This window comes from Amaranthus tricolor, chromosome 9 (genome assembly GCF_026212465.1).
Source record: "Amaranthus tricolor cultivar Red isolate AtriRed21 chromosome 9, ASM2621246v1, whole genome shotgun sequence".
NCBI lineage: Eukaryota > Viridiplantae > Streptophyta > Magnoliopsida > Caryophyllales > Amaranthaceae > Amaranthus > Amaranthus tricolor.
In genome coordinates this window covers 27938210-27964871 of record NC_080055.1, presented here as the reverse complement: position 1 = coordinate 27964871, position 26662 = coordinate 27938210, and the positions used below count along the sequence as shown (strand labels likewise).

The following is a 26662-nucleotide window of genomic DNA, read 5'->3' as shown; positions in this document are numbered from 1 at the left end:
TGTATTCAGACCGTCAATATGGACCGGCTTAAAAGTCAAAAATTGAAAAATAAATATAGCCTTAGATTTAAAAATTAAAATTCAATTTTAATCTTAAAAGTATCAATTCTGATATTAAAGGGATTAACTTCAACTTAAAGTGAACCTTAAATTTATCAATTAAAATAAAATTTTTAACTTTGACCTAAAAGTGATCAATTTTGACATTATAATGATCAATTTCTTCTTCACAAGTTTATAACCTCAAAATGAATTAATTATCTTAAAGTCTATAAATTTTGACATTAAAATGACCAATCCTAACCTTAAAGTGATCAACTAAATGATCATCTATAATTTTGAAAAGAAATCAATAAAAAATTTCTACTTTGATCTAAATGTGATCAATTTTAATATTAAAGTTATCAACTTCTATTTACAAATTTATAAGAGTTATGAAAGTTATTATTAATAAACTGAGAATAAATTATATTGAAATGAATCAAACAATGTTTTACTTGACTGTGTTTTAATTTATAGATAGATTGAGAATAAATAAAAAATGCGTCCCACATATAATGTAAAAATGTAAATATTTTACACCTTTACATCTCGAGAAATTGACTCGTTTATTTTGAAAACCTTTACAACGCGATAGATGCAACGCAATGCAGCCTTATTTTTACACTATGATCCCACCGAAACACTCATTAGCATAATTGTTTAGTAAGCTCAATCCTAGATGTAAGTCAGTAAGTGGCAACCAAAACGAATCAAAAAACATTTGCATAAAACTACCAGCTCGAGGGACATTTATAGATTAGAACTTGAAATAATTTACATGCATACCGAAACTAACTCATTTATCCTTTACACACGAGAGAAAGACATGTTCATTTTCCTAGTACACCGCGACTTTTGGGTTGAACTAGCTCCTTTTTCTCGCAAGAGATCTCACATGTATACGTTTTCATAGGTCGATATGTTAAGTTTGAGAAGGCGAAGAAGATGCATTGCTCATTTTGCTAGGCACCGGAGTGTTTCGTCTAGACTGGCGTTTCGTTGGAACAAGCTTTGTCTCCGTCTCCAATTTGTTTTGGAAAACATCATCTTCATCATCGTCATCTTTAAACACCGGATGAATATAAGCATTTTGAAGGTATCCTTTTAAGTTGAAGTTTGGATCTCTAGCACGTTCTACTGTATCTTTCATCATTGCCTCCTGAATATCCCATGGAGACACATATTACCACAAATAAATACATGTATAAATACAGCCAATGAGAGGTCATATAATATTCGCGCAGATAATAAATTTTTTCTGGATTCGCCCCTATGTATAAAATCAATTATTCATAGTTTATAATTTATATTGAAGATCGAAACATATTACTTGATGACTTTCGTTTTTTGATTAGAAGTTTGTGTATTATAATTGGAACATTTGATTAGAATAGATTTCTGACCGACCTGTAGAGGATAAGTTTTGAATGCCGGCTCAAAACGGCCCTTGCAGAACCTGTGGAACCAAATCGTAAGAATCGGAAGGGCGATGAGAAATGGCGTTGACGAAGCAGCCTTCTTTGTGCTCAACAATCCCATTAGAAGCAACTGCGAGAAAACCATTGCAGTGACAATCCGTCCATGGACAGCTGGCCAGAAAGCCGCAGCACTTTCATACTCTTGATTGTAAACGTTTATGATCTGCATCACGCAACCAAGCACTTAAGTTCGATCAACTGTTAATAACTTGTTTTCATTCGAATTTACAAAGATTCACCTGATGTCGATACACAAGATAAGAGAAGCCGAAGAAGACCAAAATGAACGGCAGTAGAATTGGAGTGACTACAGCATAAGCAAGGCCTAGCAATATATACAATTGTATTTGAGGTTCCCCGGTGTTAAACCCGATGCTTCCTGCATCCATTGCTGCCTCCCTATCCTTCTCGGTCTTCACCAAGAACCAGTTCTTCAAATGGTATATAATCAAGGGTTTTACTCTCAGAATCTCACCGGCAACGCCAGCCCATCCGTCAACCATAATGTAAGTTATGAAGAATGTCGCCTTCATCGGAATCGACATTCCAATGATCTCGAAGATCCTGACAAACAATAATATCACATTACACGAAGGCTAAACTTACACCAATGGTTTGAGGCTCTAATATATGTTATAAACTCTATCACGCCCCCTCACACGAAAAACCCTTTAGACTAAAAACGTGGGTCTATGTTATTTGGACTCATACTGATGTCGGATAATGGTACGTGTTCAAGTGTCGGATACGTCTAAATATTCAATTTTTATGTCTGAAATGAAGTTTCTAAGTGCCATACCAGTGTCCGAGCATCAAGGATCGGACATGGGTACGTGAAGCAAAATGAAGAGTCTGAGTAACATTGGCGTAGGTACAAGTCTCCCTTATACTTGGCACTAATAATTACAGTTGAAAGGAGAGTGGACGGGATTTGAACCCCTAACCTGAGCTTATGATACAATGTTAAAGAATCAACTCAACCAAAAAGCTTAAGCTGATGGTGGAGACCTGGATATATGTTATATACTTTATCACTTACTTAGATGGCGGCTGATTGAGAAATGTTTTGAGTTGTTCGATTGCAGTTCCAGTTACAACACTTCCAAGGAAAACATTGACAAAATTGAACATGTAATATCGTGAAGCTGATCTCCTTTCTAGAGATGAAAGCGATTCAAAACCTTCAAATTTGGACATCATCATCAATATTGCGGGCAAGAAGATCAGGAAAAGCTTCAATGCAAGTCCCGGTAAGAAACCTTGAAGGAAAGATTTGATAAATTTCCTGCATTATGAATACTTGCCTAATCAAAATAATGGTAATTCACAAATAAACACACAACAACCATGCACTCTTTATTTATAGGAAATTGCAACTATCTTAAAGGCGAGCAAGGTTCAAGCGAGGAAAGGCACAAATGCGTTTTGCGATAAAGGGTATACTGGAAACAAACTCATTGTTATTAAATGGCTCCACGTAGGCGTGGTTTGGGGTGGGGTCAGATGTACATAACCTTACTCTTGCTGGTGATAACAAAAAGATTTTTTCCGATTGACCCTTGGTATCAAATATCATTCGCAACTGCACATAAATAAAAAACACGCATAATTTTATGAGTTATGATAGAACAAGCCGACTTACATTTCCATGAGAGGCTTTATAAAAGGAGCATATCTCTGTATCCCCTCGATGCTTGCAAGTGATTGTACAAAGGCGATAGGGATAATGAAGAAAAAGGTCAGAAAGAAGAATGCGACAGACATTATCAGCTTTCGAATGCTGAGATGAACATAAGGAATGGCCAAGTTCGGCCAATATACATCACGCGGCTCTGGGGCCCATCCCGTCAACCATATAGTTGGGTTTCTTGTTTGCTGAGTCTGTGCACAAACAGCAGCACCCCAGCGCGTCTTAAAAGAGACAAAAGCAGCAGGCATGATAGACTTTGAATCTTGTTTAACTCTCTCTTTTTCCTCAGCAATCTGCAAGTATTTAAAGAAAATCAGTATAATCCATGAGTTCAACTCAAAAACTGGTAGGAAAAGGGTCTTAAAACAAATAGTTATTTGAAAGCAGCTTATGCAGTAGGGTATTCCTGCAAAAAGCATCAACCAGCACCACTTTCTCGTGATTAACTAATCTCCTTGCGAATCACGAATAAAAAAAAAACGATTTATGAGCTATTTTAGGGTCATTTTGAGCAAATCGCAAATCCAAAAATCGAACTAACAGACAAATCATGTTACACTGACCAACACTACTAGCAATCATGATAGAGCTTCCAACATAGTGCAAAAATGTGGGCACAATGGTGATTGCAATAATGGACATGATGATACAGGTATAAGAGTGATGCGGTTATTGTATTGCCAAATATCGGCTGAGGTTTGAGATATCCCTCGGCACGGCCCAAAATGCACTTTTTTAACCATTCACAACACGGGAAATATTGGTTTGTTTCTTTTGAAAACTTTTAAAACACAGACACGACTGATGTGATGCGATGCAATGTTGCCTTCTTTGTGCATGATTTCCGGATGAAATTTTGTTGCACCTTAACATTTTAGCCTTCAACAAAATTTGGCATCGTTTACAATGTAACCAAATTTAGAAAAACAAGTGCAGTTTACTAATTGCCATTTCCTGCACATAACCCACCAGAATTTATAGCATATTCTAGCACAGAGACTCCTGGTTTAGTTCTCAAACTTCTTCTCATAGACATTACTTTCTAATCAAGTGAAGCATGAAACCATTTTGTAACTACTAAAAAAGTATTATAATCTCTTTTCTAGTCTCAATAGATCATACATATTAGACAAACAATAACCCAAAAAGGCTAGAATGTGGTACTCACTTCTTTTGTCAGTCTCTCGATTTCAGCAGCATAATAGTTTATGGCATCAACTTCCTGTCCGCATAAGCCAAGAAATCCTGTCTGCAATATTTAGCAAAAGGATAAGCATTATATATGTATTACACAAACCTGAAGTCTCCCCTCTTCTGTTAAATTAGGCTGGACTTATTGTGATTGCCAACATATTATCGGGAAAACTCGAGATGCACTTTATAAGTCAAGGAGATACTTGTTAGAGTTCACAGGTTTGAAGCCAGTGCAAAGGTCACAGATTTGAATCTCAACCACCCCTCAAATTCAGGTGGAATATTTCGCACTAGGTTTGATGAGGGCCTGTGTTGCATCTACACTTCTACCCCAATGGGCTCTCGTATGAGGGGATGTGTTAGAGTATATAACATATCCTGGGGCCTCAACCATCAGCTTAAGCTTTTGGTTCAGTTGGTCCCTTGACAATACTATCCCAAAACCATATGGCAATGGGAGGAAGGACTCTAATGACTTGTAAAGTGTGCACAATATATTTAATTCATCAATATGTGATAAACCATCCCAACATCTTCATCCCTAGAATCCAATATTTCTTTTGTGAGCGGATACATTTAGCTCTAGGAGTGCCCATTTGTAGAATTCATTGCAGGAAATTACCTTAGTCATGGGCCTTTGATCGGGCTTTCTAGAAAACTTTAGTTCATAGTAATCAAGCCAATTTTCCTTCTTTTTCTTCTCTTCAACTAAATCTGCCAGCTTGTTTGCATTGTAAACCACCTGAAATCGCATTAATATTTGTCACAGTTGCTTAATATGAGCTGGTTTTATGAGAATCCATCAAGAAGATACATTTGCTCGAAATCCTAGACCAAAACAATCAGATGCTTGCAACCCCTCGCAGTTGTAAAACTATATTCTGTTTCTTTTTAATGGTTACACTTCTCCTTTTTATGTGAGAGCTTTTTGAGAGACGTGTAGCTATTACAAAAAACGGAGGATTGTAGTTGTTTCCTTCCCGTCCTGTCTCCACCTTTCTTGGAGACTTTTTAAATCCATTGGTAACCATTCTATTTTAGGTTAGCATTGAACTTTCGTCGAAAAATTGTAAAATCGTTTGTTTGACTATTATTTCTAAATCGAGGGAGGTCAAGGAAACCCCTTTGATCTCACAGATATCATAAATCAAAATCCACATTTACATAACATATGATGTGATCAAGAATGCATGCCAGACCTGATGTGTGAGATAATGATCAGGATGATTGACTAGGCAAAAGTGCTCCACAAGCTCACTAATGGATTCATATGCATCCGGGGGAACATTTCGTACCAGGACCTGATGATACAAAATTTAAGATAGTACGAGCAGAAACAGAAAGCTAGCAGCATTCAATCGAGTGATGAAGATATGTGAAGAACTAAACATGAAAGTTATTGTAAATGCCAACAAATTATCGGGGAAACACGAGGTGCACACACTGTATAAGCCAAGAAGATATATATCATCTCAAAACCATATGGCAATACGAGGAAAGGCTCTAGTGACTTATGAAGTTTGCACATCATCTTTAATTCATCGATGCGGATAACCATCCCAACAGAAGAACTAAACGGGAATTGTAAAATATTCTTCACTCAATCTCGCAAGTCTAGTTTTCTACCATCTTATTCAAGAAATCTTTCATGTAATCCACATCAATAAAAAGCAAAGAAAAAACAGAAACAGTATCCAGACAAGACAACTAATAATCTTACAGAAAATTGATCAGGACGACGTCTTTCTGCAGCCATGAATTGCAACCGCATTGCTGCAACATTTGCATATTCTCTATAAAGAATAAAGCATGCCCAAAATGTGAAAGCATATTCCATTACTAAATGAGCCCAAAACCTACAATGTTAAAAAAAATCAGCAGCATGGTGAACAGTCCATAAGGGACATACAAATGAAGAAGTTGAACTTTAATGCCTAGCTGCCAACTATTGAAGCTAAAGGAGCAAGCTCATGCAAGTCTACAGTCAACATCATCAAGGAGGGATTTTAAGGTCACAACAAAAAAGAGATGACAACAATGCCAAGGCCTTAATCCCAAAAGATTTACGTTGGCTATATGAGTTATTAAATCAAATCCAATGGTCGCCCACATAAACAAAAAAAGATATGATTTCTTAAGGAATTACTCTCATGTCTCAACACTATAGTCAAGGCATCAGAACATATTGTATCCTCCCTGCAAGCGAGGGGATCGTTGACCTCGAATTTATAAGATCATGGCACTCATTCATGTCACGTTTGATGTTTTTCAATACACAAATTAAAAGGATTCTAATAAAAAAGATTCGCATAATTGAGCCGAGGGTCTCACTGACTACAATTTTCTTTTTTTTTTTTTTGAAAATGGTATGGTCTTTCGTCATCTAACCCGTCCCAAACCCTGATCATAACTTCTATAAGCGGGATATACTGGGTATGATGATGAGGATGACTTGTAGGGCACTTACTAATAATGGGAATATGGGATTGTCAGAAAATTGGGTGAAACTTGTAACCCTCCTCAGATCGGAATATACCGGGTATGATGATAATGATGACTTGTAGGGCACTTACTAAGTATGGGATTGTCAGAACGTTGGGTGAAACTAGAAACAAAATATCGTCTGTTCTCCTTCCTGATCAATGTAGGTTTCAATTGATATCTTATTCAGAAACCGAGAGCTACACTTTTCTGTTGTTCGTGGTGACTGAAGTACTAATCTCAAAGAGTATTTGGTAATGTAACATATATATTAATCTCAAAGAGTAAAAGTTCTACATTTTAAGAGAGGTTCGAACCTTTTTGATTCAAGCGGTATATTTGAAATCGAGAGCTTATCAATGCTACTGTAAGTAGTTTTGGACAATTTCAAGGTATCATTTGTGTAGTTGACAGGAATCAGAACCAATGCAGAAAGCACCGTCACAGGAACAAAAATCTTTAGTCTGCAAAATGGGAAAGATAGATTGCTTAAAGATAGCAACACACAGCAAGATTAGCATAACATTAGTATGGCCTCACACAGAAAATGCAGCATGAATGCATGAGTCCAGGGTTATCAACATATTTGATAAACAGAAGTTGCTGAATTTCTAACTATAGATAAAAAATTTAAAGACATGCTAACAGGCTAATCTAAAATGTCTTGTCTGAACATACGAACTCCTATCTGGTAGAGTATATGACATATCTCGGGTACTCAACCAAAAGTTTAAGCCGATGGTTGAGGCCAAAGATATGTTATATACTGTATCACTATCAACATGTTGTTGCAACGTCTCGATCAAACCAAAGCAACTTACAAAGAAGAATTATGTTTTGAGTGATAAGAGTTGAAGTGAAAGGAAGCATAAGAATATTGATTAATATGTTTAATTTAGCCAAATCCTTTTAAAAAACAAAGCCTTCTGAGGTTTAAAGGAGTGTCAAAGAAAAACATAAACACACCTCTTCCTTCCCTTTCCTTTCATACTCATCTCTCACATTCCTTTTCCTCGATTGCTATCCAAACACATCATAATTTTAAATGCTCTCATGAATTTTTCGAGAAATGAGTCACTCAAGTTTATTCCTACAACTGTTAGAGTATATAACATAGCATGGGCCTCAATCATTAGCTTAAGCTTTTGGTTGAGTTGGTTCCTTTACATGGTTACAGAAGTCAGCATGACAAGAGGTCACGGGTTCGAATTTCAATCACCCCTCATTTGAAGAGGAATATTTAGCGTTGGTTATAAGAAGGGCATGTGTTGTATACTTGTATACACACTTCTAGCCCAAAGGGCTCTCGTGTGAGGTCACGGGTTCGAATCTCAACCACCCCTCATTTAAAGTGAAATATTTAACGTTAGATATAAGAAGGGCATGTGTCGTATCCACACTTCTAGCCTAAAAAACTCTTGTGTGAGAGGTCATATTAGAGTATATAACATATCTCGGGGCCTCAACCATCAGCTCAAGCTTTTGGTTGAGTTGGTTCCTTGACGACAAACGACATAATGCAACAAAATATGTCACAAATCTAAAATTACAGCATACCCTATCAAATAAATCCTTAAGTAAACAGCAGAATCCAATCCGGCATGATCAATAAGCTCTGATTCGGGCATTCTTAAAGCATCTGGCATCCAATTCAAGAATCTCAGATATGACTTGAAGTCCAAGTTCACAAATTTGCTCACAAAAGCTCCTGTGTTAAGTGGGCTGTTTCTTAAGCCCTTAAGGTACCATTTTGGGAAGTAAACTCTATCATTGAAGGGTTGGATCCTCAGTAGTGCAAATGCCAACAAGAACACAAGTGCACTTAAAAGATTAAAACCAGCAGAAACCAATATATCAGAAACAGAAGCCATCCTTTTTCTTCCAAAGTCTGTTACCTCCTACAAACTTCCTTTTCCCAACAAGAAATGTCACTTGTATTAGCTATTTCTACATGAACAAAAATACAAAGAACAATGTTAACACTTGAACTTTGTCAACCATAGTGCAAAAACACTCTAACATTCACGCTGATGAGGTAACTAAAATGATGCAGTAACTGTAACACCAAATATCGCTCAAAGCATGATATATCCCTCAAAACGACGTTTTTAATTTTATACACCTTTACAACGCATAAAGTTATCAATTCGCTTCTTTTTTGGTAAAACCTTTACAATGTGGCCTTTGTTGTGAGGTTACCCTTTACGATGTGTTGACAAGGGTACATCAAGTATCAACCAATAATCTAGAGATTCTAAGGGTATAACTGTACAAGTAGACCTGGTCAGTTTCGGGTCGGTCGAATCGGGTTTGACAATAAACTCACTCAAAATACCATGTAATTTTTTCATTAAAATATAAAAATTAAACCTTTTTTATTATATTTGGTCCAAAACAAACTTTTCAACTCATAATTGAGCAATATTAAACTCATATAAAAAAATTATAAATAATATAGTAGATTAAAACTCAAAATATATTGATGTAAAACTTTAAAATTTGACAAACTTAAGATAATTGGGTTGGATTGGTGGGTCTCAACTCTCAATGGGTCAGATCGGATCAAAATTTGACAGTCCTAAATATATATGCCATTTAGACGCTAAATAAAATTCTACATCCCCAAAAATTGCTCAATTGGCTATGATATTGATAAGTGTATACTGCTAAAGGTTTACAATTGATTCAATTCTCAAACAACAATTTGAATTGCATTGAAAAAGCAGCTTAAAGCCTTAAACACAACACTACACATATAATTTCCCATAAGAACCAACTTTTGTACATACTTCCTTCGTACCGAAATACATGCTATATTGCGGTTATTAATACTATTCATCATTCAACCTTATTTTACATATTGTGGCTAATTGTGGCTAATGTGTAAGAAAAAATAGTCAATTGGAATTTTGTTTAAATCGCCTAAAAGCAAACTTTTTATAATTTGCAGATGTAGATGTACATGCTTCAATATGGAGTATAAATTATCAAAATAAAGCATTATATTCTAAAAAGTCAAAAAGAAAAAAAGACAAAACTGAGTATTAAAAATACCCAGCATAAATAGAGATGATGTTCACCTCCAAAAAATCCAAAACCCAATTTTTATCATATTTCAAAATTTTATTAACAAAAATGGTTTTTGTTGCAATAAAAATCATTTTTAGCAATAAACCATAATAAATCTATAAATTTCATCATGAAGTTAAAATTACTCATGTAAAGCCTTAGCAAAAAAAACAAAAATCCCAAAATTGCTATAAGTATATGTAGATAAATAATTCATCAATTCACATAAAAAGTGCCAAATTCATCAGAATAAAAATAAAATAAAGAAAAAAACTGAAGCTTTATACTAAGATTCAAATTCATAAAAGAAAAATAAACAAACAAAAATGGGTAAAATAAACTTACATTGTGAAATTCCTTGGACAAAGATTGTAAGAAAAATGTTGATAAGAAGACGACATGATAAGGAAGACAAAGATGGAAGCTTTGCTGACAAGGGTATATTTGGATTGCCTTAAATGCTCAATTAAGGAAATGAAAATTATTCTTTGTTTCATTATTGATAAAAAGCAAGCAAATAAACCCATTTGGTAAGGAAATAAATTGATTTTGGGAGTAAATTCAATTAAATTCAAGTCAAATAAGAGTAAGAAGAAAAAAAAAAAAAAAAAAAAAAAAACCCTCTCTCTTGGAAAGATGGAAGAACAGTGTGGAAAATTTGAGGGAAAGGAAGGAACTAAATGGTGGAAGATTAAACGTACAGTTGAAATTATTAAGGGAACGGAACCTAACGTTTATATTCTTCTAATGTTTTTTTCCATTACGAATATTCTACTTAAAGAAAATAAATTTGATTAATAATTTTATATTAGATGATAAAATATATTTTTGTGGATCTCGCTAAATTCGTCTAATTGTATATTTTTTTATTATTTATTTTTATAATTTTTTATTATGTGTATTTAAAGATATTGATATTTAAAAGCTGTGTAAGAAGTAAACCAGAAGAACTACAACACATATTCTTTAATAGGACGGGGTACAGTGAGACTATCTCTATTAATTTGACTTATGTATATTTAGAATGTTAAATAATCATTTATAATTTTAAGTAAGGTGATCAATTAGATAAAGAAATAAATTATATAAGTTCATCTTATGGTGGACGAACTATAGCATTTAAATTCACAAAGTTTTATCATTTGATTTGATATCTCACGCAATAATAAATAAAAAAATTTTCGAGTGTTATGTTTTTTATTTGAATATTTTGAATAACAAATTAAAAATTGATACGAGATTTATTAATTTTTGATTTTGTTATTTTGGTAAATATTTATTAGTTCTTTCCAACTTATAAGTACTATTTGAAATTTAATTTAATTTTTTAAAAATATTATCTTATTTACCTTTTTAGAATATATTTTATATTAACTTTAAAATAAATACAAAATTTATTATTTATATCTATGCATTAGGTTCATATGTTAGAAAAATCAATATATATTATGAGACTTTTAACCTTATTGCAACTCTCCATTTAATTAATGGACGAAAGAAATTATTTTATTTGTTTTTTTTTACTAATTAGACTAAAAACTTTTTCATAAAAGAAAAGATTTCAAATATAACTCACATATAGAACACCGAAAATGAAATACATTATCAATCTTGTCGAACATGGGAATAAACAATTAGCCCTCTTTTTCCGATTTCTTTGCCACCCTATTTCCATAAAAAAAATTATTTTAATTTTTATTTGGAAATAGGCCAGAGAATCCCTACAATGTTATCTTTATTTGTCTTTTCATATTACCTAAGGCAAGCATTAACATATATAAGTATACTTAATTAGAAGTTATAAAAAGTTAATCTTCATAAATTTAACTTTACAGGAATCAAACCAAATCTTACTTATTTATATTTTTGCTTATAAAATAAAAATTAAATATTAATTAAAATTAATTAATAAATAATGTCCAAAACAAATAGAACTTAATACTCAAACAGAGGGAATTGGGAAAATATGGTTATGGTTATTAACTTATTATTACAAGATGTAATGCATGAAAATTCATATATATTTCTCAAGTCAAAATTTCACTTACTACATATAACCAAAAAAAATGATGCTAATTAGTTAGTTTCAGGATAACTCAAACTACAATAAATTAATCGAGTTGCTCCTATCAAAAATAATAATTTACTACATATACGTATGATATACAAATCTTAATATCTAATTGTATTCCTTTTATGATTTATGATATTATCTTTATATGCATATCAAAAATTTAAATAACATTAAATAATTTAAAGGAAAGTTATTAATAATAAATTAACTTTTGCCCGATCCGCTGAAAATAACTATACATATTGTTTATTTTTAAATAAACATAAATATTATTTAATTTCAACAAATAAAGGGATTTATTCTAAAATAAATAATAGTTGATTTTATTATCAGCAAATCGCGCAAATATTAATTTAATTTTGATACTTCAAAGTAATTTTAAATAAAAGTAATGATTTTATTAAAGTAATGATTTTATTAAAGTAATGATTTTATCTTGTGAACCCATCATTGAACAACAAAGATTCCATCCCACTATTGATTACAAAATTACTATCAAATCTCGATAATCACTTACCATCTATATCCATTGATTTCATCACATATACATCCCCTCTTATTTTTCTTTACAAAATTGATATTTAATAGTTACTTCGTTACAAAATAATTATAAAATTTTTGATTTTTTATAGAGTCCAATATACTTTAATTCGATCCTTAATATTTTTGATTATGTATAATAAAAAAAATAAAAAGTACATATTAATGATCTTTGTATTGAGACGAATCCAACACAATGTAACTTGACTACGTTTTAACTTCTAGACTAAAAATTACAAATTAATGAGGTGAATAAATAATGTCAATCTATTTTAAAACAGAGGAAATATTTAATAAAAATGGTAATTTGCGAATTATAATCTTAAAGTTTTGAACTTTTGCGAATTGTATTTTGCAAATTACAACCATCAAAGTATCAATGTCTACAGCATTAAAGCCAAATTACCGAATTCCAACACCTAACCTAAAATTCCAACCCCGAAAATAGTCGAAATTCAGTGATTTGGCCTGAAGGCTGTAACTTTGATGCTTTGAGACTGTAATTCGCTAAAACACTAAATTTTAAAACTGTAATTTTATTCATAAAATTAAGATTCTATATACTCCTTCCATCCAATTGAATTTGCATCATTTTTTATTTTTGTTCATCCCACTTAATTTGCATTAATTTTATTTTTAGATAATAGCTTACCACTTTCTTTTAATCTCATCCATACATTTTAAAACTCTTTTAATTTCATTCAAATAATTTATACTCTTTCTTTATTTATCACTGTTTTTTTTAAAATAATCATCTTTCTCTATAATACAAATCAAAGAGAACGGAGGGAATATTCTCAAACTCCTCCTCCTTTAAAAACCCTCCAAGTACTCCAAAGTCCAAACCAATTTACTAAATTCACTCGCTCACTTACTCACTTACACAAATACACAAATAAATAAAAGAGGGATCGACTAGTTAATATTGTCTCTAATGGCGTTTACTACAACATCAGAAACCCAAAAGACAACCCTTTTAAACGAACACAAAGAAAAACACTTCACTGCCGGAGAAGTTGTCCGTGACATAATAATTGGTGTATCAGATGGTCTTACTGTCCCATTTGCTCTTGCTGCTGGCCTTTCTGGTGCCAATGCTTCTTCTTCTATCATCCTTACTGCCGGCATTGCCGAAGTCGCTGCCGGCGCCATTTCTATGGGCCTTGGCGGGTATCTTATTTTTTTTTCTATCCTTTAAAATTTGCTATTGCTACATACATATGTACAACTTTTATATGCTTATTAGCCTACCTTGGCGGGTATCATATATAATGGAAGATTTTTCTTGAGTCGAGGGAGTCGTCGACTCCACTCTCCTTTATGGTATGAGCTGTCGTCGTTTTTACCTCTTCAAACCCTGATTATAGTTTTTCTATGAGCGGGATACATTGAGTAGGATGATGGTGTATAATGACCAAAATTAATTTGAGAATAGTCTTTATGTCAAATCTTTATATGGGTTTGATGAATTATATTCTTGAAATAAATTCTTTAATCATAAGTCATTTAAAAAATTTGAGAATTAAATTTTGATCAATCCTTTACATGGGTTTCAATATTCTTGAATTCTTCAAATTTTATATAAAGTAGTTTCCTGTTTTTTATTACATATGATCATCATTATCATCTTCCAGTGAATTTCGCCCTAGATAGGATTTAGGAGGATAGAAAGATGGCAAATTAATATTTTCATCGCAAAAAGGTTGCGATTGAATAGAATCCTACATTTTTATTATATATAATAATAATATAATAATTAATATGGACCGTATTTCTGCAATATTTCCTACGAAGAAAATATGATATGAATTGTCCATTATCTTCTCTCACCTAGATTTTACTTTCGAGCGGGACATTTAACATGGATGATGAATAATACAATAATTAATATATATTTTTTATAGTAAAGATTTGGATTTCCTTAATCTTGACTCTTTAATATAATTCTGTTTTTTATTAAATTATTGGATTAATTAGAGTGATTATTATATATTGGGATTTTGATTGAAGGTATTTGGCGGCGAAGAGTGAGGCAGATCATTATGCAAGGGAATTGAAAAGAGAACAGGATGAGATTATTGCTGTTCCTGATACAGGTGGACTATGTGGGGGATTTTTTTTTAATAATTTCATACAAATTGATAAAAAGTCAAATTTTCTATAGATAATGAAAATTAAATGTTTATTGTGGAATAAAAAATTTTTAATTACAAAGATAATTTGTGATTCTGAGACTAATTAGTTATTATTATGTGTATCACTAAAATGTTTTGAAAATATAAAGCTATTTTAGAGAAATACGACCACCATTAAATTTGGAGATACGGTCAAAAATGATTTTAAATGGATACTTTTAATTGGATTAACTAAAGTTGTGTATGTATTTGCAATTTGAAGCATGTTATGTAAAATGTATATATGTAGAAAAATCTTTAGATAGTATTGATTTTGTGGTACTAATTTTAAAGTTAAAAAACGCGTGTTTTTTAAAGTATATTACTCTGTCTTTTAGAGTTTATTATTTTTAATTAATTTTTATGAGAATTTTTTTTAGTCAAATAGGAAAAATTATATAGTTTGGAGAAAGTATACTTCTATATCACCCAATATATGTAATGATTTACTTAATTAGTTATACTAAATTTAATGACAATGGCATAATATTGATTAGAAGATGGAATAATTAAGCAATTTGTTGGATTAAAATGCAGAGGCTGCTGAGGTTGAAGAGATATTGGGTGAGTATGGGATCGAACCACATGAGTATGCACCAGTTGTGAATGCTCTTAGGAGGAAGCCCCAAGCTTGGCTTGATTTCATGATGAAGTTAGTTTATTCCTTTCTCTTAATATTATCATGCATTACATAGCAATACCGACACGTATAATGATGCTAAAGTCTTAATCACAATAATATAAAATCTATTATTTCGTTGAATTTAGAATACTAGTATAATATAGCGGCATGAACAATTTTCCCTATATGTGCGTTTAACCAACTCGACTGTCATTTTTTTGTTATATGCTATATGTTGAATTAGGTTGACTTATTGTGAATGTCAGCATATTAACGAGGAACACGAGGTGCATACACTTCATAAGCCAAGGGGATATATGCCATCCCAAAACCATATGGCAATGGGAAGAAGGGCTATAGTAACTTATAAACTGTATACAACATCTTTTATTTGTCGATGTGTAATAAATCATCCCAAACACTATACAATTCAATATAAATAAAATTTATAATCAAATAATTGGATCATAACCTATGTAGGCCCGAGTCTAAATTCCCTCTATAGACTATATATATGGAGTCCAATATTTCATAAAACTTCATCAACAAGTACTAGTATTGGATCATTGAATTTTGGGACACTACCATATAAATGAATACAATTGGCAATGAAAAATGTGAAGCATAATTGAGTATGTTTGATGAACATTGGTGCACAAGTACATCATAGAGTGGAAGATCCTAGATTCATTGTATATCATAACAATGTTTCATTACTTTCCTTTTTAAAACATTTAGAGAAAATCAATGAAATAGGAAATTCTATATAATATCCCAATGATATGATATAGAGTAAAAAATATCATTTATGCCCCATTCTATATTCATGTTATGGGATTGATTTCCTCTTGTAACAAATAAATTATAGGATTTTTGTATGTATGTATTAATTAATTTATTAATTTAATATATATTTTTATATCTGTACCTGATAAGATTTGATTTCAGTCGGCCACATGAACTTTAAAACATAAAAGTCTTTTTTTTTTAAAGTTTAATTTTATAACTTTTAGGAGAAAGTTGTTACTAGTCACATTACTTTGGCTGGTTTAGTTACTTCTTTTTTAAGAAATTCAGTAAAATTCATGATTAATTGATTTTAGGCATAAAACAGAAATATGATGATGACATAACAGATTAAGGTAGCCATGAATGAAAGGTTGCATTAGAAATTGTATTTTAGTGATTGGATTATGTATTGATCCTCTCATGAAAATTTGTCTTTTCTTTGAAATAGACAACTAAGGAACACAAGGTTCTTGGCACCTGGTAAAGAACATGCAATTATACTATATGAGTATATATTTCTGAATTATATCATCACTTGAAATTCAAATGCTGATGCAAATGTCAAATATATTATAAAATGTTTAATTATCATGAAATTTAGTGCAACAATATGAAGGTTTTATTAGTAGAATCAGTGTCAAATAACCAATTCAATCAAAAAACTTTACTTATTCGTTCAAGCCTATATGTTATAAACTTAATAACGCCTTTTTACGCTATAATACTTGTCTTCTTCATATATGGTGTTAAATATTCTACTTGAAATAATAGGTGAAAGTGATTTAAATTTGTGATCCTTATGTCAAGCAATCAACTAGAAGCTTTAGTTGTTCGTTAAAGCCATTAGATGATTTATATACATTATCAGTTAGTTCTTTGATATGGTATTAGAGGTTAACATGTCGAATAATCTCGAGGTCAATGAGTCAATCTCATTAACACTTTATTTGATCAAGTAGAATATTTAGTGTCAGATATAAGAAGAGCATGCGCATCAACATTTTTGGTCGAAATGGTTTTATTACATAATACTTGTATTAGTCAGGGCCGTTCCTAACCATAAGCAAGGTAGGCCTTTAACTAGGGCCCAGAGTTAAAAAGGACCCTAAAAATTAAAAAATGATATTTAATGAAGTAAACACTTCCAAATTTGCAATTTATGAGTCTTCTTTATCATTTAAGAAATATATGACACGTTTATATTTTTAATGCTAATTATAATATAAGGTTCGTATTTGTTATTTTTTCAAACACATGTTTAAGTTCAGATTCAACCCTCTATAGAAAGGGCCCGTTTCTTTCAGATTGCCTAGGGCCCATGTAATGACAAGAATGGCACTGGTATAGTAGAATTATAATTTATAATAATAATTCCTTAATTTTGGTCGCATTTTTCTTTATGGATATGAGTTTTCGACCATTTTCCTTTTGTTGCCTTGAAATAATCAAAGTACAAATGTCATTAAATCTGCCTCATGTAGTCATGTCCCAATCTTATACTATTCATCTTTCCCTTGAATTTTTGGCATAGATTATTGTAGGAGAACCCAAGACAAACCCTATGAGCACATGTCCAAGCTTTCAGGTCCCCAAATTAGCCAAACTCCTGGCTTCTGATTTGCAGCCTTTTACATATCACCCTGTGTTGAGAATGCAAAAAGCCTGATTTCTCTGCTACTTTAATAGAATTACTCGTAGTGTTGACATTCAAAGCTTTCCCCATATACGACATTTTATTTTCTTTTTTAAAGTACTCAAAATAGGTAAAATTTAGTGGAAAAAAAAATTAGGTTTGAGAATAAGAAAAAAAAATAATTAAAAGATAGAAAAAAGTGATTATGATAAAAAGAGAATATAAGTTTATGGATGAGATTAAAAGAATGAGTAAAATCATTGTAAAAAAAGAAAATGGTGCAAAATAATGGAAAAATTATAATTGAAAAATTATAATGAAAATTGATGCAAAATGAGACAGACAAAGCGAGTATTGTTTCTATATAGCTATTTACCAGTTTAATATAATAAATAAATAAATTATTTTATTCTGTGATCTTTTTCCAATGTATTATAAGTATTTTCAGTCAAATAGAACATTTTAAAGTAAATAATATATTTTAAAGCTTAAATGACCAGTTTAAGTTTTTTATTGAGTTTATTACTTAATATGATATCAGAGTTTGAACCTCTGATTTCAAAGTGAAATATTTGATGCGATGTATGCGGAGTGTTTGCATTTACAGTAGAGGCTCTCGTGAGAGGGCTAGACATTTTAATTTTGACAAATATTATTGTGCTGAAATAAATGCAGATTTGAGCTAGGTTTGGAGAAGCCTGACCCAAGAAGAGCCCTACAAAGTGCATTTACAATAGCAATATCCTACATAATTGGTGGCATAGTTCCTCTTCTTCCGTACATGTTGATTCCTGTGGCAAAAAAAGCTCTATTTGCATCAATTATCGTAACTTTGATCGCGCTTTTAATCTTTGGTTACGCGAAAGGACATTTCACAGGCAGCAAACCGATTAAGAGTGCGTTCGAAACAGCTTTGACCGGAGCTTTAGCTTCTGCTGCTGCATTTGGCATGGCTAAGGTTGTGCAAGGATAACACAAACACATTACACATTTTGATTTTACTACTTTTATTGTATGCTTTCTTTTTATCGTTCTAGTTTTATATTTACTTATTATGTCTTTACAACTTTGTTTCTTTCTTCTTTCCTTTAGATTGATCATGTTATCATGTAATTGAATTAAACATGTTTTGTTTTGGTTCATGCGTTAAGACCATGCCCTCTTTCTCATTATTTTTTTTTAAATTTTTTTTTCAGAATAATTTAATTTTTTTTATTGATTTTCATATAATAATTTCAACTATTGAATAATCATGAATAATCTCAATTTTAGGGTCACTTACCTAGAAATATTATTGCTCAAATAGTGATCGATATTTTGCTGGTTAATTGGTAAAAAAAGAGAAAATAAATAAAAATTCAAAAATATTAAAAATTAATTATATATACTTTCCCATTTCATTATACTTATAGTTAATAATAATGAAATTTTTCCATACTAACATATATTATCAATTGCAAGTGAATTGTTTGGCTTGGCAAGTGAACTGACTCTTTATAATGATCAATCAATAAACAACTATGTATATATAACTACAGTGGAGGAGTATGTGTAATATATTCCTAAGGAGATAATGCGTGTAGTAATTTGACTAGCATTGAATTGCAAAATTGTGTCTTAATATGCTAATTAGGTCATTTAACGCATAACTATTTTGATAGAAGTACATACACTTATAGATAAATAAATACTAAATAAATTTTAAATATTAAAATTAATTTATATGATAAAATATAATAAATTCGAACATCTATCTAATTCAATAACAATAATGCAAATCGTTCAAGAAAAATTCAAACCATTTACCAAACAAAAATGATCACATTAAACCCGAAGGGTAGGTAGCTAACTGGTTCAGCTCTAGGCTTTTATTGAATACCTCTAAGACGAGCTAGTGCGTGCAAGCTGGTTTAGATATGCGATTTATTACAAAAAAAATTAAATTTTATTATTATATACTATATAGACCATAGAGTATAATTTCCATTAAATAGTTTAATTAGCATGACTAATCACTAATGTAATTTACTAATTAGTCAAATATAACAATAATACAAAATCAATGAAGCAAAATTCAAACCATTTACCAAACAAAAATAAACACATTAACCCCGAAAAATAGGTAGCTAACTATTTCAGTTCCGGGCTTCTATTAAATACCTGACAAGCTGATGTGTGCTAGCTAGCCTAGATATGCAGTTTATTAAAAAAAAACATATTTTATATTTTATTATTGTATACTTCTATATAGAGTATATTTTCCGTCAAATAGTTTAATTAGCTAATCACTAATCTAATTTACTAGTTAGTCAAATATTGTCCAATCATGTTCTTAATTTATTTCTTACTTGAAGACGCAAGTCACTCCCCTCCTCCCAATTTCTCTTTGCGTTCTCCATCAATTCCACCATTAAAAGCAAATCAAACAACTTTTACCGCAACAAATAATTCCCAAAATTCACCATTTGTACTATTTAGCTTCCCCTTTTTAGCAAAAAAATCAAGCAAAAAAACCATGAATTTGAGCTCCATTAATGGCGTTTCAAAGACTTTCTCTGATTCAGATCAATCCTTAGATACACCCACTTTTCGCTCCAAAAAAAAGGGTACAAAGAAAAAGGGATCCAAGATTTCACCTTGGAAACGTTTTAAAGGATTGGGTTTTCTTGTTGGATTATTGGGTTTGTTCTTCTTATTCAATTGGTGGATGCTTTACCGCCTTAATTATTCTGGGTTTGGCCCCAAAATTACTTCTTCCTTGAAAAAATCTCAGCCTTCAGTTGTTATTAAGGTATAAAAGTTTAAATTTTTTTTTTTTAAATTATAGAATTGCTCTTAATTGATATTATCCTCGAATCTAATTGTTCGATTAGGAAAATGTTTTGAAATACAATTTTTTGTCTTCTAGATTGTGGGAAAAAAGTTTGATTTTTTCATGTACTAGATCTGTATTTATGTGCTTTTCTCTAAGGATATTAGTATTGGGTGTGTGGAATGTATGCTGAACCAACTCGGCTAACATCGTTATATGTTACACACTTTCATTATTAATTAGATCATTAATCAAATGACTCTAGCTATGGCCTAAACAGGCTGAGCCTAGATTCCCCTCTTTTAGCTTGTGTTAATTTGTTATCACCGAGCCGGATGTTGGGTTGTTGATGATGATGATGGATGATTAAGCTATTACAATGGCCATTGTTGGTTTAATTGCTGAATAATACAACTATTTGATGATTTTGGAAGGCATTATTGATATGCTTTTTTTCATTGTATGTAGGAAGATCTGAGAGAGATCACTAGATTGAAAAAGCCTCAAAAAACACCATTTGGAAGGTTGTTGAAATTGGCAGCCCATGCTTTGGCAGAGGTATATCTTCTATTATGCTGTCTACCTTTAAAGTTTTTGTATAAATGTGAGTACTTTGTATGTACTATATCATCAATGGTGGTGGCAGATTCAGGAAAAAAAATGATGTCAATAATTAATTTATTTTAAGTAAAATGCGGTTCATTTCTAACCCTAATCAATTTATTTTCATGTAAAACGCGCTTCATTTCTAACCCTAGTGACTCTTGTGGAAGACAATACACTAACTCATCTAGGGTATATTTATTACTCAATGACTACATGCTACATCCACCCATGTCTACTATCTATCTAAAGTTCATGTATTTCATAATGGGTAGGGCCAAAATAAGCCAGAGCCAAAGGGTTTGTGGGAAGAGCCTTATGACCGTGCTTCAAACTGGAAGCCTTGTGCTGAAGAACGCGATTGGGAACCTAGTGGTAGTTTTTCCCTCCTTGTTCCCTCATTGATGTGTTTCCAATTTTTCATCAGATTGACATGCTTGGCTCTTGTTGGTACATTGATTAGAAGGAAACAATGGATATATCATGGTCACTGCTAATGGTGGGTTGAATCAGCAGAGAGTTGCGGTAGGCAATCTCGTGCTTTTGAGACTACTATGAGTGGGTTTATTATAGGGATTCTTACTAGTGTGCTACGTTTTTGTGATTGTAACAGGTATGCAATGCTGTTTCTGTAGCGCGTTTACTTAATGCAACTCTTGTTCTACCTAAATTCATGTTCAGCAGTGTCTGGAGAGATATGAGGTAATTTCTCGAATCATGGATTTATTATTTTAATCAATCATTTTTATCTGTTTTTGTGTGTGGTTCTCATACTTAACATATGTTGGTTTCTTGATGATGTAATTTTCTTCTTTATTGTTTTAGTCGAAGATTGAGGGTTTGGCAAGAATTGATAGAATAAGTAAAAGTGGGTAGGTAAGCATGAATCCCAAATCCGAATGCTTCTTTAGAGCGAGAAGTCTTCCCAAAAATAAATTTTAGCTTTGAATATTTTGGAAATTCCAAGTAGCTAATATTAACTTAATTTAAGGATAGAGATAATATACGAAAAGGATGGACTTCTATACTTTATATCATTATTGTAGGAATGATTACTTGTGATAATGTAACGACTACAAATACCTTTAATGAGCATTTTAGTGCGTTAAATGGAAGAGTAACTATCATATTCCGTAATTCTTAGTCAATTCGGCGATATCTATCAGGAGGAGCATTTTATTAATTATTTGAAACCTGATATTCGGATAGTGAAGGAACTTCCGGAGGAACTGCGGTCTCTAGACCTGGATGCGATTGATAGCGTGGTCAGTTTTCCGGTTCAAACAATACGGATTTTTAGTTGTAATAAAGCTACATTTTGCTTTTTATAACTAGAAAGTCTTATTTTAGGTGACTGATGAAGACATCATGAAGGAGGCTAAACCAAGTTTCTATCGCAAAAATATTCTTCCTCTCTTATTGCGAAACAAAGTCATCCATTTTCTTGGATTCGGAAACCGCTTGGCATTTGATCCAATTCCATCTCAGCTTCAGGTAGTGTTAAATAATGTGCAGTGTTAAATTCACTCTTCATACTATGATCATGTCTTATGAAATTTGCCCAACACTTTCGTTTTGAATGTATCCAAACATTTATTTATTTTAAAGCACGTATTTGTACAAGAAAATTTTGAAAAGGAGTGGATAAAGTGCAATATGAACTTAGAAATGGGCTTCAAAGGTATATGTAAATGTGCAAAACTTTGGTTCAAGATTCTTCTAAGAGAAATATGTTTTGTCACGTCTTTGCACACCCTATGTCTGGTTTTAGGACTCTTTCCATATTAAATTCAGCCTTGATGTGTATGCTTACTTTTTTCCATTGAAGAATATGATCTCTTCTATTAATTTCTTTATATGTTGTTTGCTTCCCAAAATTCAATATCCTAATTTGGGGCTACAATTCACATTTCAGAGATTACGATGTAGATGTAATTTTTACGCGCTGCAATTTGTTCCAAAGATTCAAGAAGCTGGTGCATTGCTTCTTAAAAGAATGAGGCAAAACTCGTCATATGCTGGACCATTGGATAGTTATCTTTTGGGCCCATATGCCAAGAAAATGGTGAAGGGAAAAAAAGGCCCAAAATTCCTTGCATTGCACTTGAGATTTGAAATTGACATGGTTGCTCATTCACTTTGTGAATTTGGTGGGGGTGAAGCCGAGCAAAAGGAGTTGGAAGCGTATCGCCAGATTCACTTCCCGGCATTAACACATCTCAAGGAAAACGAAAAGTACATGCTGTTCTTTTCTTTATTGATTCTCAAGTAGTTGCAAATAGACACATTAACCGGAATCTTTCTTTTTTGCCCCTAATATTGATTTAGTTATTTTATTTTTGTGATACATTTCGGACTCATTGTATCAACCCCTTTCTTTGCCAAGCGGGAGGGAAGAAGGGTAGTCGTTTGTTTAGTTGATTTATATCTAATATTCATTGCTACCTAGAACGACATTCGGTTTGGAACAGGGAACGGAAAAGGGAATGAGAACAAGGAACGCAACTTAGATTGACTCTGGAACGATTGGGTAATACATTATGTATAAAAAAAATATTTGAAAGTAAATAGAATTAAAATGATATTTTTTTTCTTTAAGAAATTGTTTTTAAGTGGAATTTTTTTAGATTTCTAGGTTCCATCTCGTTTTTCCTCCCTTTTTCCTACACCGGAACGTCAACTTGAGCGATTTTGGTCGCGTTTCATGGTGATTGGGGTGGATGTTCCCGGATTGCGGGTAACTATGCTGATATTTCCTTTTTCTCTGCAGGTTACCTTCTCCTGATGAACTGAGGTCGGAAGGTCTTTGTCCGTTGACACCTGAAGAAGCAGTGCTTATGCTTGCTGCTCTTGGTTTCAATCGTAAGACCCATATATTTCTGGCTGGTGCTCAGATATACGGAGGACCATCAAGGCTGGCTTCTTTAACTAGCCTGTATCCTCATTTAGTTACTAAAGAAAATTTACTTTCACCCGCTGAACTTGAACCATTCAAGAACTTCTCGTCCCAGGTATTTGCGCATGAACAAACTCCTTTTTTTCATTTACATATCTTCATGTGTAAATTGACTTTCTCTTGCAATGTTGTTAGGCAATGTGTTTCGTTGATTTCTCTCATTAGTTTTTTGAGTAAAGCCTATGGGCCACACCTGACATCCTTCTCGGGATGATCAAGTGGAGTAATCCCAAGTTCTACTAGCTCCGTGCCCTTCCTGAAATAGAAAAACGAAAGAAACGAGAAAATTGAAAACATGATTTTTTGTCATTTCTTGCTTTGCTTTGCACTTGAAAGTTTTTGCGTCTATTTTAAACTTACATTATTCACAAATTCTTGTATGAGACGGTCTCATCAGGAGACATGCCTCATACTTTGGTTAAATAACCCAATAATAGAAACTTTTGGCATATGGACTTGTGTTGAGGTCGTCTCACCGTGAGACAGTCTCATACAAGACGGGTTGTACGTTATTTGACGGGTAATTTGTTATGAATCATATTTCCCGAATATTAGCAGTTGTCAACTGGGAGTGAATTCATACTTGGTGATGTAAGACGTTAATGAATATGAAATTGCATCGCATAATGTTTGTCAGATGGCTTATGTGCACTGTAACACAATTCGCTTTCTTGAATTCGCAATTCGCTCAAAATTGCCCAAAAATAGCCCAAAACCAACCACAATTCGCCTTTTTTAATTCGTGAGGAGATTAGAAATCACGTGACACTGCCTATGTGTTGCATAAATTGTAGATCAAAGACAATCAGCTTATTATTGTACTGTATACATATATTGTTGATCGACTCGCTAGACTACTATGAGCTTCATATTTTCCTGTTTGTTCTCTTTCTTCTAGTTGGCAGCACTGGACTTTATAGGCTGCACAGCTTCGACAGCCTTTGCGATGACAGATTCTGGGAGTCAGCTGTCAGCTCTAGTGTCTGGTTTCCGAATGTACTATGGGGGAGGACTAATGCCAACAATACGTCCAAACAAACGCAGACTTGCGGACATCTTTATAAAGAATTCAACTATAGAATGGAAGGTATTTGAACAGAGAGTGAGGAAGGCAGTGCGGCAAACTAAGTCAGTTCACAGAAGGCCAACTGCGAGAAGTATATATAGGCATCCCCGTTGTAAAGAGTGTATGTGTTTATCGGAATAGGGTGTCATAGTACCAGTGATAGAATGGCTGTTGTATATTAGCCTTTTGCGAGGTTGTATCGTCTGCCTTTGGTTTTTGCGTAGGTTGAACGTTATGCTAATCGTCTTTACGCTGATATTCTAAGCGTATTGGAGGCCGGAGGACATTGATGGCTTGCATTTTGGCAAGCAGCGGCTGGTAACTGTATTTAGTTCTTGTGTTGTACCATTCTTTGTATTATGTATTGATAAGTAATGCCAATTCTTTTTGATACCAATTAGTGTTGGTCTCTTTTCCTTTAACTCCTGCTCATCTGGGGTAATGATAGTTTTTGACTTGAAAGGTTCATGGAAGCACTTTCCATATGACTTCAATATTGAATTATAAGTGAAGCACTTCGGGGCACAAAGCAGTTTTACAGTCACTAACAAGGGTAAAATTATATACATTTAAATCCTTAAGTCCTGCTTAGATAAGAGTCACTTACAGCCCGTTTGGTTAGTAGTATTAAATGGTAATAATGAGAATAATTTTTAGTGTAAATTTTCATTAAAAGTTCCATATTATTCCCATGGTAAGGAAACTTTTTGGTAATGAAACTTTGATCACAAATTTTTTTTTCATAAATTTTCATTATCTCCTAATATTACTTCTTCCAATGGTAATGCATTGAAATGAACTTTATGAAGAAAATAAGATAATTGAAGACAGACAAACATGGTCAATTGGTCATAAAGTAATTTAGATATTTTTCAACCAAAATTACACTAGTTTTTCATTCTCATTACCACCATTTATTACTACTTACCAAACGGGCCGTTAAAGTCACAAGAATAACGAAAAGTTCTACAAAAAAGTTTGTACAAACAGACTCATCATAGGATCAGAGGACCAACAGTTCAAAGTAGAGATGTTTAAAACAAATTCGACAATCCGATAAATCATCCGATCTTGTAGACAAACCCGATTTGATCCGACTTAAAAATGAATAAACAATTATGTAAAAACCAATGTGGACACAAAATCCAATTTTTAACCAATCCGAGACACATAACCCAAAATTGACCCGATGACCTGAATGAACACCTATATTGCTTTTGCTTACTTATCACTTATCAGCCATAGCTGTGATTGTGAAGAACTGAAGGTAAAATTTGACACTCTGGGTCTCAGCTAATAGGATAGTACGAGTAGTGATGTACGATGAACCAATAAATCAAACGTGACGATCATCGACATCAGTTTCATTTTTCCATTCATTTCAATTGTCTACCGTCCAAGATTAGGGTCAACGATCTGTAAAACATGTACTTAAATAT

General features: G+C 32.5%; 3 protein-coding genes across 8 annotated transcripts; 2 read left to right on the top strand and 1 right to left on the bottom strand.

The window, feature by feature from the left end:
* Positions 1-762: 762 nt before the first annotated feature.
* On the bottom strand, positions 763-10563 carry LOC130824232 (protein OSCA1-like). Of its 2 annotated transcripts, none has more exons than XM_057689152.1 (12): positions 10300-10563; positions 8443-8832; positions 7203-7349; positions 6125-6197; positions 5604-5705; positions 5027-5146; positions 4379-4459; positions 3163-3503; positions 2560-2805; positions 1760-2084; positions 1450-1683; positions 763-1201 (listed from the first exon to the last, which is right to left on the bottom strand). In XM_057689152.1, the coding sequence occupies exons 2-12, from the start codon at positions 8754-8756 to the stop codon at positions 965-967; spliced, it is 2220 nt and encodes a 739-aa protein (XP_057545135.1). In that variant the 5' UTR covers positions 8757-8832; positions 10300-10563; the 3' UTR covers positions 763-964. The 2 variants fall into 2 exon arrangements, with proteins under 2 accessions (XP_057545135.1, XP_057545134.1); XM_057689151.1 differs by having other exon boundaries at positions 6125-6260; positions 10300-10561.
* Positions 10564-13432: 2869 nt separating this feature from the next.
* LOC130824234 (vacuolar iron transporter 1-like) lies at positions 13433-18938 on the top strand. The gene is made up of 4 exons (XM_057689153.1): positions 13433-13738; positions 14579-14664; positions 15280-15394; positions 18462-18938. The coding sequence occupies exons 1-4, from the start codon at positions 13503-13505 to the stop codon at positions 18757-18759; spliced, it is 735 nt and encodes a 244-aa protein (XP_057545136.1). The 5' UTR covers positions 13433-13502; the 3' UTR covers positions 18760-18938.
* Positions 18939-20096: 1158 nt separating this feature from the next.
* LOC130823666 (O-fucosyltransferase 15-like) lies at positions 20097-26367 on the top strand. 5 transcript variants are annotated; one of them, XM_057688385.1, is made up of 10 exons: positions 20097-20577; positions 21067-21156; positions 21477-21576; positions 21665-21726; positions 21815-21903; positions 22346-22466; positions 22552-22695; positions 23117-23436; positions 23972-24212; positions 25056-26358. In XM_057688385.1, exons 1-10 carry the CDS (start codon positions 20113-20115, stop codon positions 25362-25364), a joined length of 1941 nt encoding a protein of 646 aa, XP_057544368.1. In that variant the 5' UTR covers positions 20097-20112; the 3' UTR covers positions 25365-26358. The 5 variants fall into 5 exon arrangements, with proteins under 5 accessions (XP_057544368.1, XP_057544369.1, XP_057544370.1 ...); XM_057688386.1 differs by having other exon boundaries at positions 20437-20577; positions 21665-21700; positions 25056-26367; XM_057688387.1 differs by having other exon boundaries at positions 20444-20577; positions 21071-21156; positions 21665-21700; positions 25056-26367.
* The last annotated feature ends 295 nt before the right edge of the window (positions 26368-26662 follow it).

What these genes read in the sequence shown, in the direction of transcription:
- LOC130824232 (XM_057689151.1), bottom strand. Translation starts at nt 8,756, where the DNA reads ATGGCTTCTGTTTCTGATATATTGGTTTCTGCTGGTTTTAATCTTTTA. An exon ending in GTCGTCCTGATCAATTTTCT is followed by an intron (nt 5,706 to 6,124) that starts GTAAGATTATTA and finishes TTGTATCATCAG; the next exon opens with GTCCTGGTACGAAATGTTCC. An exon ending in TCGAGAGACTGACAAAAGAA is followed by an intron (nt 3,504 to 4,378) that starts GTGAGTACCACA and finishes AAATACTTGCAG; the next exon opens with ATTGCTGAGGAAAAAGAGAG.
- LOC130823666 (XM_057688385.1), top strand. Translation starts at nt 20,113, where the DNA reads ATGTTCTTAATTTATTTCTTACTTGAAGACGCAAGTCACTCCCCTCCT. An exon ending in TGAATCAGCAGAGAGTTGCG is followed by an intron (nt 21,727 to 21,814) that starts GTAGGCAATCTC and finishes TGATTGTAACAG; the next exon opens with GTATGCAATGCTGTTTCTGT. An exon ending in TGGATGCGATTGATAGCGTG is followed by an intron (nt 22,467 to 22,551) that starts GTCAGTTTTCCG and finishes GTCTTATTTTAG; the next exon opens with GTGACTGATGAAGACATCAT.
- LOC130824234 (XM_057689153.1), top strand. Translation starts at nt 13,503, where the DNA reads ATGGCGTTTACTACAACATCAGAAACCCAAAAGACAACCCTTTTAAAC. An exon ending in ATTTCTATGGGCCTTGGCGG is followed by an intron (nt 13,739 to 14,578) that starts GTATCTTATTTT and finishes TTTTGATTGAAG; the next exon opens with GTATTTGGCGGCGAAGAGTG. An exon ending in TATTGCTGTTCCTGATACAG is followed by an intron (nt 14,665 to 15,279) that starts GTGGACTATGTG and finishes ATTAAAATGCAG; the next exon opens with AGGCTGCTGAGGTTGAAGAG.